The 17,456-nt window shown below is 37.8% G+C and overlaps 1 protein-coding gene across 1 annotated transcript; it reads right to left on the bottom strand.

The window, feature by feature from the left end:
* Window positions 1-668: 668 nt before the first annotated feature.
* On the bottom strand, window positions 669-16,418 carry LOC130926437 (gastrula zinc finger protein XlCGF57.1-like). Its single transcript, XM_057851402.1, has 2 exons — window positions 16,156-16,418; window positions 669-7,525 (listed from the first exon to the last, which is right to left on the bottom strand). The coding sequence occupies exons 1-2, from the start codon at window positions 16,283-16,285 to the stop codon at window positions 6,408-6,410; spliced, it is 1,248 nt and encodes a 415-aa protein (XP_057707385.1). The 5' UTR covers window positions 16,286-16,418; the 3' UTR covers window positions 669-6,407.
* Window positions 16,419-17,456: the final 1,038 nt, after the last annotated feature.

Raw genomic sequence — 17,456 nt, forward strand, 5'->3', positions numbered from 1 at the left:
TCACCCAAATGAATAGGCAGTGACTCAAACTCAACAGGAAATGACTTGTAAATGCCCTAAGATGAACAGCAAGTGACCTGTAAATGGCCCGAAAATCTGACCGAATGACTGTGAATGCTCTGGTTTTAAATGAACGAACATTCCCAGTCTAAATGGATTGGGCGTCGAGCACCGTCAAGGGCAGCCTTAGAGTTAACTGAGACACTATTATGGTGAAAGATTTTGGTAGCAACTTGATGGTTCCTTTTTTTTTTTTTTTTTTTTTTTTTTTTTTTTTTTTTAAACATTGACACATTTTTAAAACGATATCTCGATTCTTGACAGGAGCATATCAATAACTTTTTGGGATACAAAGTATCACGATATATCACCATTTCGATATTTTGTCACACCCCTAACCTTTACTGTTAAACATGTGACAACGGCCTTGGCAAAAAACATAAAACAGCATGCCTTCATAATGACCAGAAATGATAATGAACAATTCTTTGGCAACAAAAAAAGAGACAAACACAAATCATCATCTGCTTTGTCATCATCTCTGAGTCTCCTAGCAACTCTTGTACACTAGTTCTATTTTTTTTTTTTTTTTTTTTTTTTTTTTTTTTTTGCATCAAGTATTTTGACAAAAGTTATAATTCTAAACACATATCCAGAAGAGGTCTTAAGAAAGGACCAGCATACAATCGTCATGTGTGCACCAAATAGTGCTGTGCGACACAGGGGGGAAAAAATCGATCACAATATGGGCTATTTTAGATCACGATACAATACATTTTTATTATTTGGTGAAAAATCATACCACTATTATGACAGCTCCACTCACTTTATTTCATAAATGACATGTAACTGACCACCCACAAACATTCAATTTATCAAGAAGTGCTACAAACTAAAACAATCTAGTGTAAAGAGAAGCAGCACACAATAGCATACATATTTCTGTTCAAATGTAAAGACGAATAATTTATCAATACTTGTTACTAGTTTACTTTTAAGATCAATGTTATTAATTAAAATCGATATCGCAACATATTTGCTAACCATATTGGCAAAAATTTGAGGCCGATTGTTTGATTATGGAATCCCAAAATATCGCAATTTAGCGGAAATTGGACACCACTTGCTGGCCAAAATGTGCATTTCAGGAACAGGTCTATTTATGGCGATAATTAGAATAGACAAAAAAATAAAATGTAGATAGGAAGTTTTCTAGCACTTTGGCAATATATATTATCATGTTGTTTTGCACCAGCACAAACTAATCATGACAACTTTGATAACAGGCAATATAGGTAGTCCCCAGGTTACGAGGTACCCGCCTCTTTTGGGTCTAAAGAAACATGCAGTTGACAATGATCACACAGGCAGAAGAAGTAAATGGATTTTTGAATTGGACATAAATGATTTCCCTATCATGCATCGGGATGGTAAACAGCATACCAATGCTGATGCCTTGTCCAGACATCCAAATACAGAAAAAGGGAAAAAAAGCTATGCAGTGCGTTTCAGTTGTTGTCACTGGCGTAAATTCTGTTGTAGATGCCATCCTTCAGGAAAATCTGAACCAAGACATTGTTAACTCACTATCTTTGGACTCAGAAGAGTTAAAATGACGGCAACAAAATGATCAATGTCTTTGTACAGTTTTTTCATGGGTAAGACACAGTGTCTCTAGGCCCCCTATTGGTCAGCTGAGAAACTCCTCCTCTTCATTGCGTGAGCTATGACCTTCCTAACCTTACTATTAGGCATGGGATTCTGTGTAGGAAGATAAAAACGAGTCCACACTCACCTACAACTTTTCAAGTTGTTTTGCCAAGTGCACTTCTCCCCACGGTTCTCCCCACGGCCTTAGCTGCATTACATGGTAATCAGTTAAATGGACATTTAATCACTGAGTGTACGCTTCAAGGAGCCAGACACATCTGTTATTCGCCATAAATGTCTCGTGATGTACACACATTTTGTCCGGAGTGCCTCCCTTGTCAAAAACTAGGTTCTCCCGTTCCACGGGAACGTGCGCCACTCCAGTCAATTCATGCAGACAGGCCTTTCCAAAAAGTAGCAGCAGACATAACTGAGCTGCCTATTACTTCCCAGGGTAATCGGTATGTGTTGCTCATAGCAAACTATTTTTCCCTCTGAAAGACCAACGTGCAATTACAGTTGCAAAATGTATTTTTGAGGACTATGTTAGGCAACACGGGTTACCTGAGTCAATTCACACAGACCAGGGTAGACAGTTTGAATCTGACCTTGTGAAACACCTGTTCAATATGTTGGGAATCACGAAAACCCGTAAAACTCCATATCATGCGCAGTCTGATGGCATGGTTGAACGTCTGAATAGAATTTTGAAAGACCAACTTGCTAAATGTATAGCGCAGTCTGGTGGTGAATGGGACAAGTTCCTCCCCCAAGTTGAACTTGCATACAATTTGAGTGTAGAGTCTAGTACAGGGTTTTTCCTATTCTTTCTTGTGCACGGCAGGGAACCAAACTTGCCACTTGACATTGTGTTGAATTGTAGTCCTGCTGTGACTTCACCTACGTACACCTGCAGCTTATGCCTTCTATTTGACAGCACGCTTGTCACATGCTTTCAATGATGCAGCTTTCAATTCCACTCAGAGTAAATTGCGTCAGGAATCACAATTTGATAAGAAAGTTGTTTTTCACCCACATAATCCAGGGGACTTGGTTATCCTTGACGATCCCACTAACAAAATGAACAAATTGGCTCCCGGATGGAAAGGACCGTTTGTTATTTTTGAAAAGACTGTCACAAGATGGACATTCAGGTGTTATGAGATTTCTGATCCTGGAAACAATAATTCAAGGACATGGACTGTACACCACAATTGGCTCAAAGCTTTCAAAGGTGTTTTACAGGATCAGGGTGAGACGAATTCACTGGGACTGGATGCTGCTGCTATGGCACCTCCTCCCCTTTCTGCCTTGTCAGGGGTCCTGCCTTTTCGTCCACCTACTCCACCACATGTGCCTCCTCAAAGTTGGCCAGTCAAGCCAACACCTGCAGTGGAGATTAATCCTTCGAGTTCTCCTTCTACCTCTTCTTCTTCAGGTTCCCGTTTCTGGGCTCAGTGTTTCTTTCAACTTCACCCGTGGCTCATCCTGTTGTGTCTCGTGCTGGCCGCAGGATTTGACAGCCACAATGGTTGAGGGATTTTGTTTCTTGATGCCATATTTGTGAATGGTTTGTTTATCCAGTGTGTCAGTTGTTCTTATTGGTACTGCTACCGTGATGTGAGTACATTGTTTCAGGGGTAGTACATGAGAAAAAAAAAAAACCATTTACAAACATGCTGCTTATTTTATTTTTTGCCTAGTATTGTATGTGAAATGAGGACATTTCTTTTTGTAGCAGCGGAGGAGTGTGAGCAGGACTTGTGTATTATTATTATAATTTCATTATTGGCGTTTTAGCTCATTTCAATTTATTTTATTTATATAGGCTATTATTTATTTTAGGTATTTATTTATGTTCTCAACTGTGATGCAGTATTCATTTATATTCAATATTTTGCAGTGTATAATTTTAGTTCCTATTTGAATATACCTCCCAGGTTGTGTTGTGGTAGGACGTGTTTATGTTGAACACGGAGTCAATCACACTCCGAACTCCACTATGGCCAAGACCAAAGAGCTGTCGAAGGACACCAGAGACAAAATTGTAGACCTGCACCAGGCTGGGAAGACTGAATCTGCAATAGGTAAAACGCTTGGTGTAAAGAAATCAACTGTGGGAGCAATTATTAGAAAATGGAAGACATACAACACCACTAATAATCTCCCTCGATCGTGGCATCAAAATGATAACAAGAACGGTGAGCAAAAATCCCAGAACCACACGGGGGGACCTAGTGAATGACCTACAGAGAGCTGGCACCACAGTAACAAAGGCTACTATCAGTAACACAATGCGCCGCCAGGGACTTAGATCCTGCACTGCAAGACGTGTCCCCCTGCTGAAGAAAATACACGTCCAGGCCCGTCTGCGGTTCGCTAGAGAGCATTTGGATGATTCAGAAGAGGACTGGGAAAATGAGTTATGGTCAGATGAAACCAAAATAGAACTTTTTGGTAGAAACAGGTTCTCGTGTTTGGAGGAGAAAGAATACCGAATTGGATCCAAAGAACACCATACCCACTGTGAAGCATGGGGGAAGAAACATCATGCTTTGGGGCTGTTTTTCTGCAAAAGGACCAGGACGATTGATCTGTGTAAAGGAAAGAATGAATGGGGCCATGTATCAAGAGATTTTGAGTGAAAATCTCCTTCCATCAGCAAGGGCATTGAAGATGAGATGTGGGTGGGTCTTTCAGCATGACAATGATCCCAAACACACAGCAAGGGCAACAAAGGAGTGGCTTCGTAAGAAGCATTTCAAGGTCCTAGAGTGGCCTAGCCAGTCTCCAGATCTCAACCCCATAGAAAATCTGTGGAGGGAGTTGAAAGTCTGTGTTGCCCAACGACAGCGCCAAAACATCACTGCTCTAGAGGAGATCTGCATAGAGGAATGGGCCAAAATACCAGCAACAGTGTGCGAAAAGCTTGTGAAGAGTTACAGAAAATGTTTGCACAACAAAGTATTGAGATGAACTTTTGGTATTGACCAAATACTTATTTTCAACCATGATTTGCAAATAAATTCTTTAAAAATCAAACAATGTGATTTTGGTTTTTTCCACATTCTGTCTCTCATGGTTGAGGTTTACCCATGTTGACAATTACAGGCCTAATATTTGTGGGAGAACTTGCACAATTAGGGGTTGACTAAATACTTATATGCCCCACTGTATATACTCTGATTATGGCCCCAAATAACTCTTTTCAATTTTACAGTATGTATTTATTGGTTGCCATTGGCGCTAGACATCCAATTCATTTAAACTGGGAGGAGTGGCTGTGAATGCTAATGTTTCAGCGCCACTGAAGGCGCTGGACATCCGTCAATGGTGGACAGTTCACCAATTCAATGAGTGCCCTGAAAGGAGTTAAAATAATAATAATTTGTGTATGAGAGTTGAATTGATTCCAAACTTCAGACTAATTAAAATACTATTTTAAAAAATGATATCCAATGAGTAAAAAATATCACATGAGTAAGCATTAGAAATAAAAATCTGTTATAAAAAGCAATTCATGCTGCCAATGTTGTTCAGAGACATTGTTGACCTAAACATGGTCCGAATCCTTATTTGAGCTTTTTAGTAGTACTGTACATATTCTTGTTTGCATTCATTTAAATACATAAAATTTGACTGTTGTTTCCGTTCTTTTCTTATTTCTTAAAGATATTTGAAATGAAAACAGGAAAAAGATTAGTTTTCACTCTTTTGGAATTTTTTTCAATAAAAAGCAGAAATAAAAGGTTAAAACAATAAACAATTTTTAGTCTCCGGATTAAGAAAGAAAACTGAATAATTTGCTAACTTTTCCAAATTTGAGATTTGCCAGTATTTTTTTCTTTGTAAAACAATGATAAACAATACTTAGAGATACATAATATTCAAGTTTTTTTTCAGCTCAAAATGTCACTTTTGATATTGTGGAGCAACATATTGTAATTACCATCCCTTTTCAAAGTATCTTACATCTTTAAAATTACATGACATCACATCAATATGAAAATACAGTATATAGTTGTACTAAACATGTAATATACAATATTTTATAACGTTTCATATATACATAGTAACTATTCAATTGTACTACATAAAACAGTAATCACAGTATTTTCTATTAAAATTGACATTTTTTTCCATGGTAAATTTTTACCAATCAAAACAAAATTCAGGTCTTCAATTGACTGTTATTCAATGTAGTGTACAACTTTTTTTTTTTTTTTTTTTTTTTTACATTATTTTCATTGGTATCAGTGGAGTGCCATGTTGGAGAGGTTTCTCCACATAAGTTTAAACTCATAGGCCATGGTACTCAGTGTAATGAAGTACTTTTAGGTATTCAAGTAATATTAACACAAATTCACAAGCAAAACAATTCTTCATTCTCATCCAATTGTCAATGCTAACACTCGTGGCCCAAAACACCCTTGTTTATTAACTGGATACTTATGAGACAATCTTTCGTCTCACACACACGCACGCGCGCGCACACACACACACACACATACTGCAATTGGACACTTTCTCACCCATGTGTTGTCATTCGCTTCACCAGCTTGGAATTGAAACTGTACTAACACACAGATTAGGCAAAAGGTTTTCCCCGTGTGTTGTTCTATATATTGTTAGGTTGTTCTTTTGAGTTAATATAAGATGACAGACCAAGCAAATGCAGTAATTTGGCAAAATTGACAACTAAGAAGGGCTAAAGAATACAATCAACTCACCCCAACTTGGTTGACAGGCAAAACCCTTTAACAGTCACTGCTTTTCACAGCAATACACTCGTGTTTTTTAACCTGAAACTTCCAGGCAAATCTTTTACCGCAAACTGAGCACGAGAAAGGCTTCTCTCCTGTGTGTGTTCGTGTGTGTTTTTTTAAGTTCCCCTTAATCGTGAATCTTTGGCCACAAACTGAGCATGAAAAAGGTTTCTCCCCTGTGTGGGTTCTTGCATGAATTTTTAAGTAACCCTTCTGAGCAAATTTTTGGTCACAAACTGGGCAGGAGAACGGTTTCTCACCAGTGTGTATTCTTGTGTGACTTTTTAAGTGCCCCATTTGGGTAAAAATTTGGCCACAAAATGAGCATGAAAAAGGGTTCTCCCCGGTGTGTTTTGTTGTGTGCATTTTCAGAGCTGCCTTATGAGCAAATTTTTGGCCACAAACTAGGCAGGAGAAAGGTTTCTCCCCAGTGTGTGTGGTTTTGTGTCTTTTTAAGTTTCCCTGCTGAGCAAATTTTTGGCCACAAACCAAGCAGGAAAATGTTTTTTCCCCAGTATGTCGCCGTGTATGAATTGTTAAAGTTCCCTTTTGAGTGAATCTTTGACCACAAAATGAGCAAGAGAAAGGTTTCTCCCCAGTATGCGTTGTTGTATGTGTCATCAAATGACTTTTTCGAATGAATCTTTTACCACAAACTGAGCAGACAAAGTGTTTTTCTCCACTGTGTGTTCTCATATGCCTATGCAACCCAGAATTGTGGTTATAGGTTTTCCCGCACTGAAAGCATTCCCAGCGTTTCTTGTCACGGTGAACCATCTTGTGCCCTCCGTCATTATCATCACAATCAGAAGAGTGTGTCGTTGCGTTATCACTATCTGACATTGGAGCTATGAGGCCGTCGCCTGGTGATCCCTCGCTGTTGTCTTCATCACCTTCTGTTGAGTTTCTGCTGCTGCTCCTCCGAGAAGCCATCCCTCTGCTCTCCTCACTTGAACCTTCATTTTCACTCTTCAGAAGGTTACCAGTTAATGAAACCTTCATAATATCCTCCTGCTCTTCTTCTTTAATGTGTAGGAACTCTTCCTCATCCTCCTCCTCTTCAATGGGAGAGGACTCCTGCCATTCAGGATGATGAGCCTCACTGACGCCTACAAGACAAGATGACAAATGCTTGTGGATTGGTGAAGTCAATATAAAATCAAGTGGAAGTCACAAAGCTATCAAATTTAAAAGTCAAATACAAGAACAAAAGGCCCTTGAAACCCTGACCATGTTTAGAATCAATTATTTTGTATTGATGAATGAAAAGAGGAACTAAATTATTTAAATATATATATCAGATGCATAAAATACATGCATCTGAAGAAAAATAAGACCAGATGAAATAATCAAGTTTGATCCTTATCCTTCTAATACAAACTCACCTCCATCAACTTATTTTGCCTTCATGTGGTCTCGAAATAAGGCATGTCCCAATTTGATACTCAGTATTGGCACCCGATACGGTCATTATTGGAGTATTGTACATTATTGGATTTTATCACAAGATCGTATCCGATCCAGTCGTCGCGTGTTTTCAGTACCATCGTGCTTTTCGGCTGCTGTAAATCAACCCATTAGGCCAAAACCATTGGAAAAAAATATACATACCGTAATTTCCCGAATATATGGCACACCCGTGTATAATGCACACCCCAAATTTACTTGTAAAATCTAGGGGAAATTATTGTACCCGTTTATAACGCGCACCCTAATTTTAGCACCAATAAATAGAAGAATACAAGAAAACAGAGCTCGTGTACATATTGGTAGTTCGGAACATTACCATAAACTGACAATATTTACAGTAATAATATGATTTGACAACTTCTCCAACTTACCAGAATCTAGGAGAAAACATAACAGATGTGACTTTTCTTTTAAAGGCTGCTGCATAACTTGCTCGTTTCATGATGATGAATAAATGTTTCTTCCATGGATTGATACGGTAAAATGAAAGTGAGAACGTAAGTCGGAAATTCGAGAGAGCTCATCGCTGTCGACACGACAGCAACAATAGGAACTATTGTTATTTGGGTTTGAGTTTCCCGAGGGACAGATATAGTTGACGGACACACACAGGAAATCTGTGTTGTTACGTTTGTTATAATCTGAGTTGCGGAGCTGCAATAAGCGTTGACTCAAATGAGTTCAAGAAACTAAATTCTGTGCTTTATGAAAAGTGAAAAAAGCAGAATTTAACACAGACGAATTCTTCGGCCGATCAGAGTGAAGTATTACCGAAACAAAATGGTGACGTCACGTACCGTAATGGTAGAAAACGGATCGCCACATACGTTTCTTCAACACAACGTGGCCGTGTCAATTAAAAAAAAAAAATCGGTTTATATATATATATATATATATATATATAAATATATATTAGGGCTGTCAAAATTATCGCGTTAACGGGCGGTAATTAATTTTTTAAATTAATCACGTTAAAATATTTGACGCAATTAACGCACTAGCCCCGCTCAGACAGATTTAAATGTCAGTATAGTGAAAGGCCAACTTGTTAATTGTGTTTTATGGAGTTTTTCCGCCCTCTGCTGGCGCTTGGGTGCGACTGCTTTTATTGGTTTCAGCATCCATTACCATTGTGTAAGTAGTTATTGACATCAACAATGGCGGGCTACTAGTTTATTTTTGGATTGAAAATTTTACAAATTTTATTAAAACGGAAACATTGAGAGGGGTTTTAATATAAAATTTCTATAACTATACCTTACTATACTATACTAATATTCATCTTTAACAACTACAAGTCTTTCTATCCATGGATCACTTTAACAGAATGTTAATAATGTTATTGCCATCTTGTTGATTTATTGTAAACAAATACAGTACTTGTGTACCGTATGTTGAATGTATATATCCATCTTGTGTCTTATCTTTCCATTCCAACAATAATATACAGAAAAATATGGCATATTTTATAGATGGTTTGAATTGCGATTAATTGCGATTAATTACGATTAATTAATTTTTAAGCTGTAATTAACTCGATTAAAAATTTTAATCGTTTGACAGCCCTAATATATATATATATATATATATATATATATGTATATTTCTGTCTCCATCCATATACCCGTTTATAATGCGTACCATGATTTTACAAGTTGATTTTGAGGAAAAAAAGTGCGCGTTATATTCGGGAAATTACGGTATATATGTCAAGAGTTGCAAAAATTAAAAAGCCTTACATACTAATTCTTATAATGACGACAACACATGCTGTATGTATCTATATTAGCCTTCTATCAAAATGACTAAGTTGGCTACAAATACATAATAAGCCTTCATGATTAAATGTTTATTTTCTCAGCAGTGCATCCTATAGAGAATGACGCACCACGCGACTACTCTGTTGTATGATGCAGCCCCAAGTTTAACTTCATTACAATATTAATGAATTGGAAGAATATTTGTGTCATGTTTGTCCTCCTAAGAGAAACCATATTAAAACCAAAAATATTTTCCCTCCACAATCTTTTTCCATTTTCAAACATTTTTAAAAGAGCTCCAGGCAAATATATCAGCTGAGTGAGACTACTATGCCTGTCAACCCGAGGCCGTTGGCACTCTTACAAAGAGTGACGTATGCCCTTACAAATTGGTGACTAATCTTACAACTTTGTATATAGCGTGCAATATGAAACAAAATAAAACTCAAGTTTTAAAATGATATGAATTTATTGGTAATATTGTAACATACTGGACTGTCACTAAAATTAGAATACACAATATTCTAATTTTTTGAGACAGTCCTGTGTATATATACAGGACTGTCTCAGGAAATTAGAATACACAATATTGTGTATTCTAATTTCCTGAGACAGTCCAGTATAACCTGGTGCAATTAAAGAACAATCAATATCTTCAGCTACATCATGATTACTAAAATTTAACAGTGACTTTTGTTATAATTGTATGTAGCACTTTTGGCAATTTCTATTATGTCTTGATGGCTGCACTTCATGGCACTTCAGCTCAGTTTGACTTGAAGGTAGTTCGTTAGTGTGTCCAATTATAAATTAAAGAGGTCAATTGATAAAATTAACTTACCGATGCAATCTTAGAGTTAGGGAACATTTATTTAGCTAATTCTGAGACGTGATCAGCAATACTTGCAGGCAAATTGTGTTCGGCAACAAATTGGCAGAATAAAATCTCCGCTTTCATCACTTTTCATTCTGCAGACTTCATGTTTATGACCAGTGTTGTTAATCTTACTTTTAAAAAGTAATTAATTACAGTTACAAATTACTTCTCCCAAAAAGCAATTGAGTTAGTAACTCAGTTACTTGAATGTAAGAGTAATTAGTTACTTGGCAAAGTAACTGGTGTTACCTGCCATGTTTTTTTTTCATTTAAAAAAAAAAACCATAGTAACCTTTGCTGTTTGGAAGTCATTTAATGTTGTGATTCAACTGTTAAAGTGGTTAAAATCGCTCCCGTTTTTGCATTAGTTCCCTTCTGTCTATTATCGACATGTGAAAGTTTTAAAACTGTTTCATCATTTAAAGATAGTCAATATTTTGCCGATTTAAGAGAATTTTAGATAAAAAGTTAATTAGGTTCGCTAGAAAGGTTCACTACAACAGAGCCTTTCTGAGAGGTATACTGCTTTAAAATGGCGGCTGTTTACTAACGCCGTCGAGTGTCATTTCGCATGTAGTTCTATATGCATGTGATATCTAGGCGTAGATTGTAGGCTGTCAGCTACCGTCAGAAAATATCGGAGCCACCTAGGCTAGCATCGCGTTCGCTACAGCGACACAACAAACACTCTTCTCTCCGTGTCTCTGACTTTTCTCGCGTCACTCAACCAACGTAGTAACGCATAGTAACGCACATTGTCTCGTTGCCGAAACGGTGACAAAATCCAAACGGAGAAAAAAAAAAGTAATGCACGTAAAACGTACAGATTTTGAACGTACGGCGTACACATTTAAAAATCAGTGCTCACTTGTACAATTTACGCCGAAACCGTACAGCTTGACAGGTATGGAAAACTGCTTTTTAAAAATTAATGATAGCATTGCAACAGAGCATCATGTAATCTTGCAGAGGTACCATCAGAGCTCATACAAAAAATGTGATTTTTTTTTTTTTTTTTTTTGCATTATTTTTACTGACCTATTAAATAGAGGCGTGCAAAATTTTCCCATTCTGATATTATTCGCGACTTGGCCGTGGAAGATTCGAAAACGATTCACAAAAATCCAAATTCCGATTATCAGGCATGAAAATGGGTCAGGGGTTAAAAAGGTGAGAAGGGTGTGGAGGAAATATGTTCCAGTACACTGTACACCCCAACAAAATATTGAGCTCTGTTGACCCACACTGTGTTTCAGCAGGGCTGTGCAGAGACCGGTGGAGGGGCGGGTGCTCGTAGATCAAAAGGGGCACATGAACAAGTATTTAATACACCTTAAAACAACATAACTTCAATTTTAACCAGCTTTAGATAATAAGTGGCTGCGACTGTGACATACTTTAATTGGGAGGAGGCAACAGTGAATAGAAATCAAAACTGTCATCAACACTTTCTGGCTGTGACTCAGTCAGTCTGCCTGTTTTCTTCCTTCAACCTCTGCATCAAAACTTCCTTCCTCAACTTGTTCATCTGAGAACAAACGGATGGTCACTGAGCCACCAACAGCACAGTTTTCTCAAAACTATTATTTCATTATTATCCATACTTAACAACTCTAGCACCTAATGATTAATAAAGCAATGACATAAAATCTTATAGAAAAATAACATTGTAATTGTGTTTATAATTGTATTTAATACCCGACTATCCTTGCAAACTTGTTCTTACCAGGTCTGCTATTCACCCAGCTGATGAGGTATCCACTGCCTTTAGCAGCCTCATCCAACTCCTTTTTTTATCCCTCAATCTCCTTTCCCTACGAGGCATGTCTATGTAATGAAATATAAATATTAAAAACATTTTTTTTTAAAAGTCTCCCCGGTGGCTTTTAGTTTTAAAGCTTTCTTAATTTCTTTCTTTCTCAATAACGGTGGAGGTAGATTTGTGTTTTTATTATTCAATCAAAAAACAAAGTTACTTCTATCAAAAACAAAGTTGCTTCAAACAAAATACAGTATATACTTTTAATCCCCAAAAAGTCACTTCAATAAAAAAAATTGTTTTTGATTGCAAAAATAAATTTGAGACAAAAAAAGCATTTGAAAACTATTTTTCTTGATTGAAACAAATTTTTCCATTGAAGTAATGTTGTTTTGCGTTTGGGCCACATTTTGGCTAGGACATTTGTGTCTTTATTATTCAATCAAATAAGTTGCTTCAAACAAAAAAATATATATAAAAAGAAAAACTTTGCACATGTGTCAATCACCGTTTAACAAAGCCTGAGAGGGTTTGAGTAGACTCACTATGAAGCATTTAATAAAGCCAAGCATTTTCTTACTACTTTATTCTTGTTTAGAAATAATTCAGTGGGGCAGTAACATGTTTAAAACTTATCATAATTCTTACATTTTGAAGTGCTTGAAAACCATTTATAAATGATACTTTGGTGAAAAAAGTGAAAAAACATGTCTTATATATATGTATCTTTTTTCCTATGTAAAATCTGAATACATTGAACACGCACAAAAAAATGGGGGGGGGGGGGGCTACTTCGCGGTTTTCACTTATTGCGGCGGGTCCTGGTCCCCATTAACCGCGAAAAACGAGGAATCCCTGTATTTCTGAAAAGCTTAGCAAGAGTCATTCCCACCACTCGTCGGGCCGGTGTTGTGCCGACACCGGCCGTCACCTCAAGTCACAGCCGAAAATAACGCGTCTCAGGCGGACGACGGGAGCGATACGAGGCGCCCCCCCTCCATCCGAGAGCATGCCGCTTAATTTGACTTAACAGTGTGTTTCTTCGTCTATATTACCGCTAAATACACAAGCTTGACGCCAATTTAACGGGAGCTATTTATTTTCATGGGAGATTTGGCTAGCTCTGGCAGTGTTCAACGCAAGCTGCAACGAATGGCAGTAACTTTTTTATATCGCAAAATGTGAAAACGATTGAAACCATTACTCACCAAATTCAATCTGCTGGCAAATACAGGCAAGTGTGTATGCTGCGCTCTGGTCTGCCCCGGTGTGGATAAGGCCTTGTTTTTGTTTTCGCAGCTTTGCAATGCAACCAAAGGCTCTCCGAGCACTCTATGGTCACGTACTGCGTTTAACGAGTGGAGGGTGGCTGGACCGCAGCGTACACCTAAGGAGTGCGTGCGTTTGGAATAATGGAACGCAGCTTGGGCCGATGATTGGTTCTCGTCAGCGAAGCATCTCGAAGGATTTGCTAACTGTCCAAGTGTCACTTTTTTAAAGAACCGATTTCTTAAGTGCTCAGTTTACGTACTAAGTTAATCACATGATGATAATAATAATTAAATAAAACCTCCCGACCCCCCCCCCCTCCTCCCAAAAAGAATTTCTCCTCTGATCTACGCAATTCACGTAGGTCGCCCTTTTTGACTTCAAAACGGCGAATTTCGCCGAAAGGTGAGAGATTTTCATGCCTGGAATTATACCAGGTAAAGCACACCTAAAACACAGTCAGCGCAGTCTTCGGGACGCAATAAGGAACGAACCGAGAGTAAATATCATGTTCAACTCATGCCGCTAGATAACAAAAACAATCATATCTGACCGCGGCCGACAGCTGCTTCAAACAACGCCCAGTTGCTAGTTACTACAAACATAAGGCCACATACGGCTATAGTAGATATCACATACTGTATATGTAGAACTAGATGCAAAATGACAGAAGACGGCACAGGTAGAACATGTAAAAAGAACTAGATGCTAAATGACTTGCCGTTTAGTAGTTGCCGTGTTGTTAACAGCCGCCATCTTAAAGCAGTGGACTTCTCTAGAAGGCTCTGTTGTAGCGAAGCTAATTAACTTTTCATCTAAAATACTCCTAAATCGGCAAAATCTTAACTTTGACATGTCGAAAGTATACAGAAGGGAAATTATGGAATAACGGGAGAATTTTAACAACTTTAACGGTTGATTCACATCATTAAATTTATTGAATGTAGTTTAAAGCTGCTGATACAGAATGGGACTTGAGTATTTTATTTACTGTTTTAAACTGTTAACCTGATACTGAAATATTAGTTTGGTTTAGCCTGAGAGGATTTTTGAACAATTTTGAAACTAATGTACAAAACATTAAAAGTGCGGGGGGGTGGGGGTGGGGGGTTAACATCAATAATCGATTTATAATCGAATCGGAGCCTCTGAATGGTAATCGTAATCAAATCATTAGGTGCCAAAAGATTCCCACTTCTACTATTAAATATATAGGTATCGGATCGGCATAGAATCAGTATCAGGTTGGTATCTGCAAAAGGTATCTTTTTAAAAATCTGATCGGAAGTCGAAAAATTTGCATTGCACCAAACCTTTCGATTTGATAATTATGGAAATCCATTCACTATGCAATAAATATCTGTTCACACTCACAGTCATTGTCCTTACTGTAGTACTTAAAATATACAGTGCTGCTCAAAAGTTTGTGAACCCCCTCAACATTTTGGAATTTTCTATTATTTCAACCTGATTTCCTAATCAATCAATTCAGTAGTTTTTTTTTGTTTTTTTAACAGTTGTGTTGTCGAGACTAAATTAAAAAGAGTTTTCATCAACTGATGTAGGTGCAAAATTGAACTGTTTGGTCACAACCAAAACCGCCATGTCTGGCGAAAAGTCAACACTGCATACCACCAAAAGAACCTTCTCCCAACAGTGAAGCATGGAGGTGGGAATGTCAAGATCTGGGCTTGCTTTTCATCCTCAGGACCTGGACAACTCCACATAGTCCAGGGAATCATGAATTCTGAGGAATATTGTCAAATCCTAGAACATAACCTGACGCCATCTGTTTTGAAGTTAAAGCTTGGCAGAAGGTGGATCATGCAACATGATAATGATCCAAAGCATTCCAGCAATACAACCAAGGAATGGCTGAAAAAGAAGAAGATTCGTGTTCTGGACTGGCCCAGTCAAAGTCCTGACCTAAATCCCATTGAAATGCTGTGGCGGGACCTGAAGCGAGCAGTTCATGCCAGACGCCCATCAAACCTCTCTCAACTGACTGCGTTCTGCAAGGAAGAATGGGCAAAAATCCCCCAAAGTAGATGTGAGAGGCTGATTAGTCACTACAGAAACCGTTTGGTTGAGGTAATCTCTGCAAAAGGAGGCGCAATATCCTATTAACTGAAGGGGTTCACATACTTTTGCACACATGATATCTGAGTTTTTCTTAAATCAACCACTTTTGTTAAATAAAGAATGACAATATAACTATTTCTTTTGTTTCAGTCCATTATTTGGAATGTCAGTATTGTGGATTTGGGTATAACTTAACATTTAATAAGGTTATTTTAGTTTTTTTTTTACAAAAAATCTGACCATCGCTGTGGGGTTCACAAACTTTCGAGCAGCACTGTATATATAATACTGATTTACTCTTCACTTCACACTTAGTGACGACACAATCACACGGTTGAAAGAGACGACATTCACTTAATTTTAGCATCGAAATAATTTCGTTTTTGATCATTTAGTTTTAAAAAGAAACGTGCACAGGTTTATCCAGCAGATGACGCTATATAGCAGTGTGTCAAATGCCTCGAAATTGATTCAATGCTTCGGAATGCCTCGGTTTCTCCATCCCTACAGATGTGGACTAACCTGATCTGCGCGGCCCTCCCCGAGGGTTCTTGTTGAAGACGACATCCAGCATTTGATGAGGTCGTGGCTCCTCATTTGCGCCACAAAGTTCTTCCTCCAACTTTACCCCTGTGGTACTTCTGGCGTACATTTTTGTACTCTTTGTGTTCGGCTTGATGTCGGCTTGGCGACGCAGGTCGCAGGACGTGTACGGCTAAACTGAACTAAACCAGTAAGCTTAGAGTAATAACAAGGCACTCCACTCTTAACTTCCGGTTCACAGTGGTGGGACATTGTTGTGTAATACTGCCCCTCTCAGGTGTGGAATGTGTATAAACACAATATTTTCTCGACGTACAGATTTTGATGTATCGATGGTTACTCATACAGTTTAGAACATTGGTGTCAAACTCGTCGTTGTCGTGGGCACATCGTTGTTATGGTTTGTTTTTTTTGAAGGCCATTAGGTCAGCCAACCCATATAAATTTTGAAATATTGGCTGTCATTGACAGCGTACAAACCTTTTTGACTGGACACAGTCTGCTGTCAATCATAAATATATATTTTTGTATATTTGACAATGAAGGCAAGCAATCCATTATGACTACTGAATATTCATCAAATGTATATTTTTAGGGGGTGGCTTGTCAGTAGAGCCATTGGGTCAGTAAAAAAAACAGTTCATCTCTTGACAGTCTTTTGTTTCATTTTTAATGCAAAAATGTGATACAACACATACACAAACATTGCTATAAATCAATGTTTTTTGTGTTATATTTTCATGTTATATTTTTTTTGCCATAATGTTGAATGCAAACTAGGGCTGTCAAAATTATCGCGTTAACGCGCGGTAATTAATTTTTTAAATTAATCACGTTAAAATATTTGACGCAATTAACGCACATGTCCCGCTCAGACAGTATTCTGCCTTTTGGTAAGCTTTACAGCAAGGCTTATTGTGCTGTCTAACAGCGAACTCTTGTGGTCGCTTTGCGACATGGTTTATTTTTTTCTTGCCAGTTCAATATGGCTGCACGACGTCTCGGGCTGACGCCCACGTTGTAATGTTGTGCTTATATGATCCTTGGAGAAGATTTGTCCGTAAGTATGGTTGTTGTAAAGAATGTACATATTATGTTAGTAAGCGAAATGTTCTATTTTTTGTATGAGACGCTATTTGTTTATGTTTAGTGAACCTGTATAGCGTGCTAAGCTAACGTTGTTGCTAATGCAATGCTTGTGTACTTTTTTTTTTGTAGTTTTATGACGGTCTAACGAGGACAATGGTTTGAGGCTATTTTATTAATAAATCAGATGAAAA

The sequence above is a fragment of the Corythoichthys intestinalis genome, chromosome 1, assembly GCF_030265065.1.
Source record: "Corythoichthys intestinalis isolate RoL2023-P3 chromosome 1, ASM3026506v1, whole genome shotgun sequence".
Classification (NCBI taxonomy): Eukaryota; Metazoa; Chordata; class Actinopteri; order Syngnathiformes; family Syngnathidae; genus Corythoichthys; species Corythoichthys intestinalis.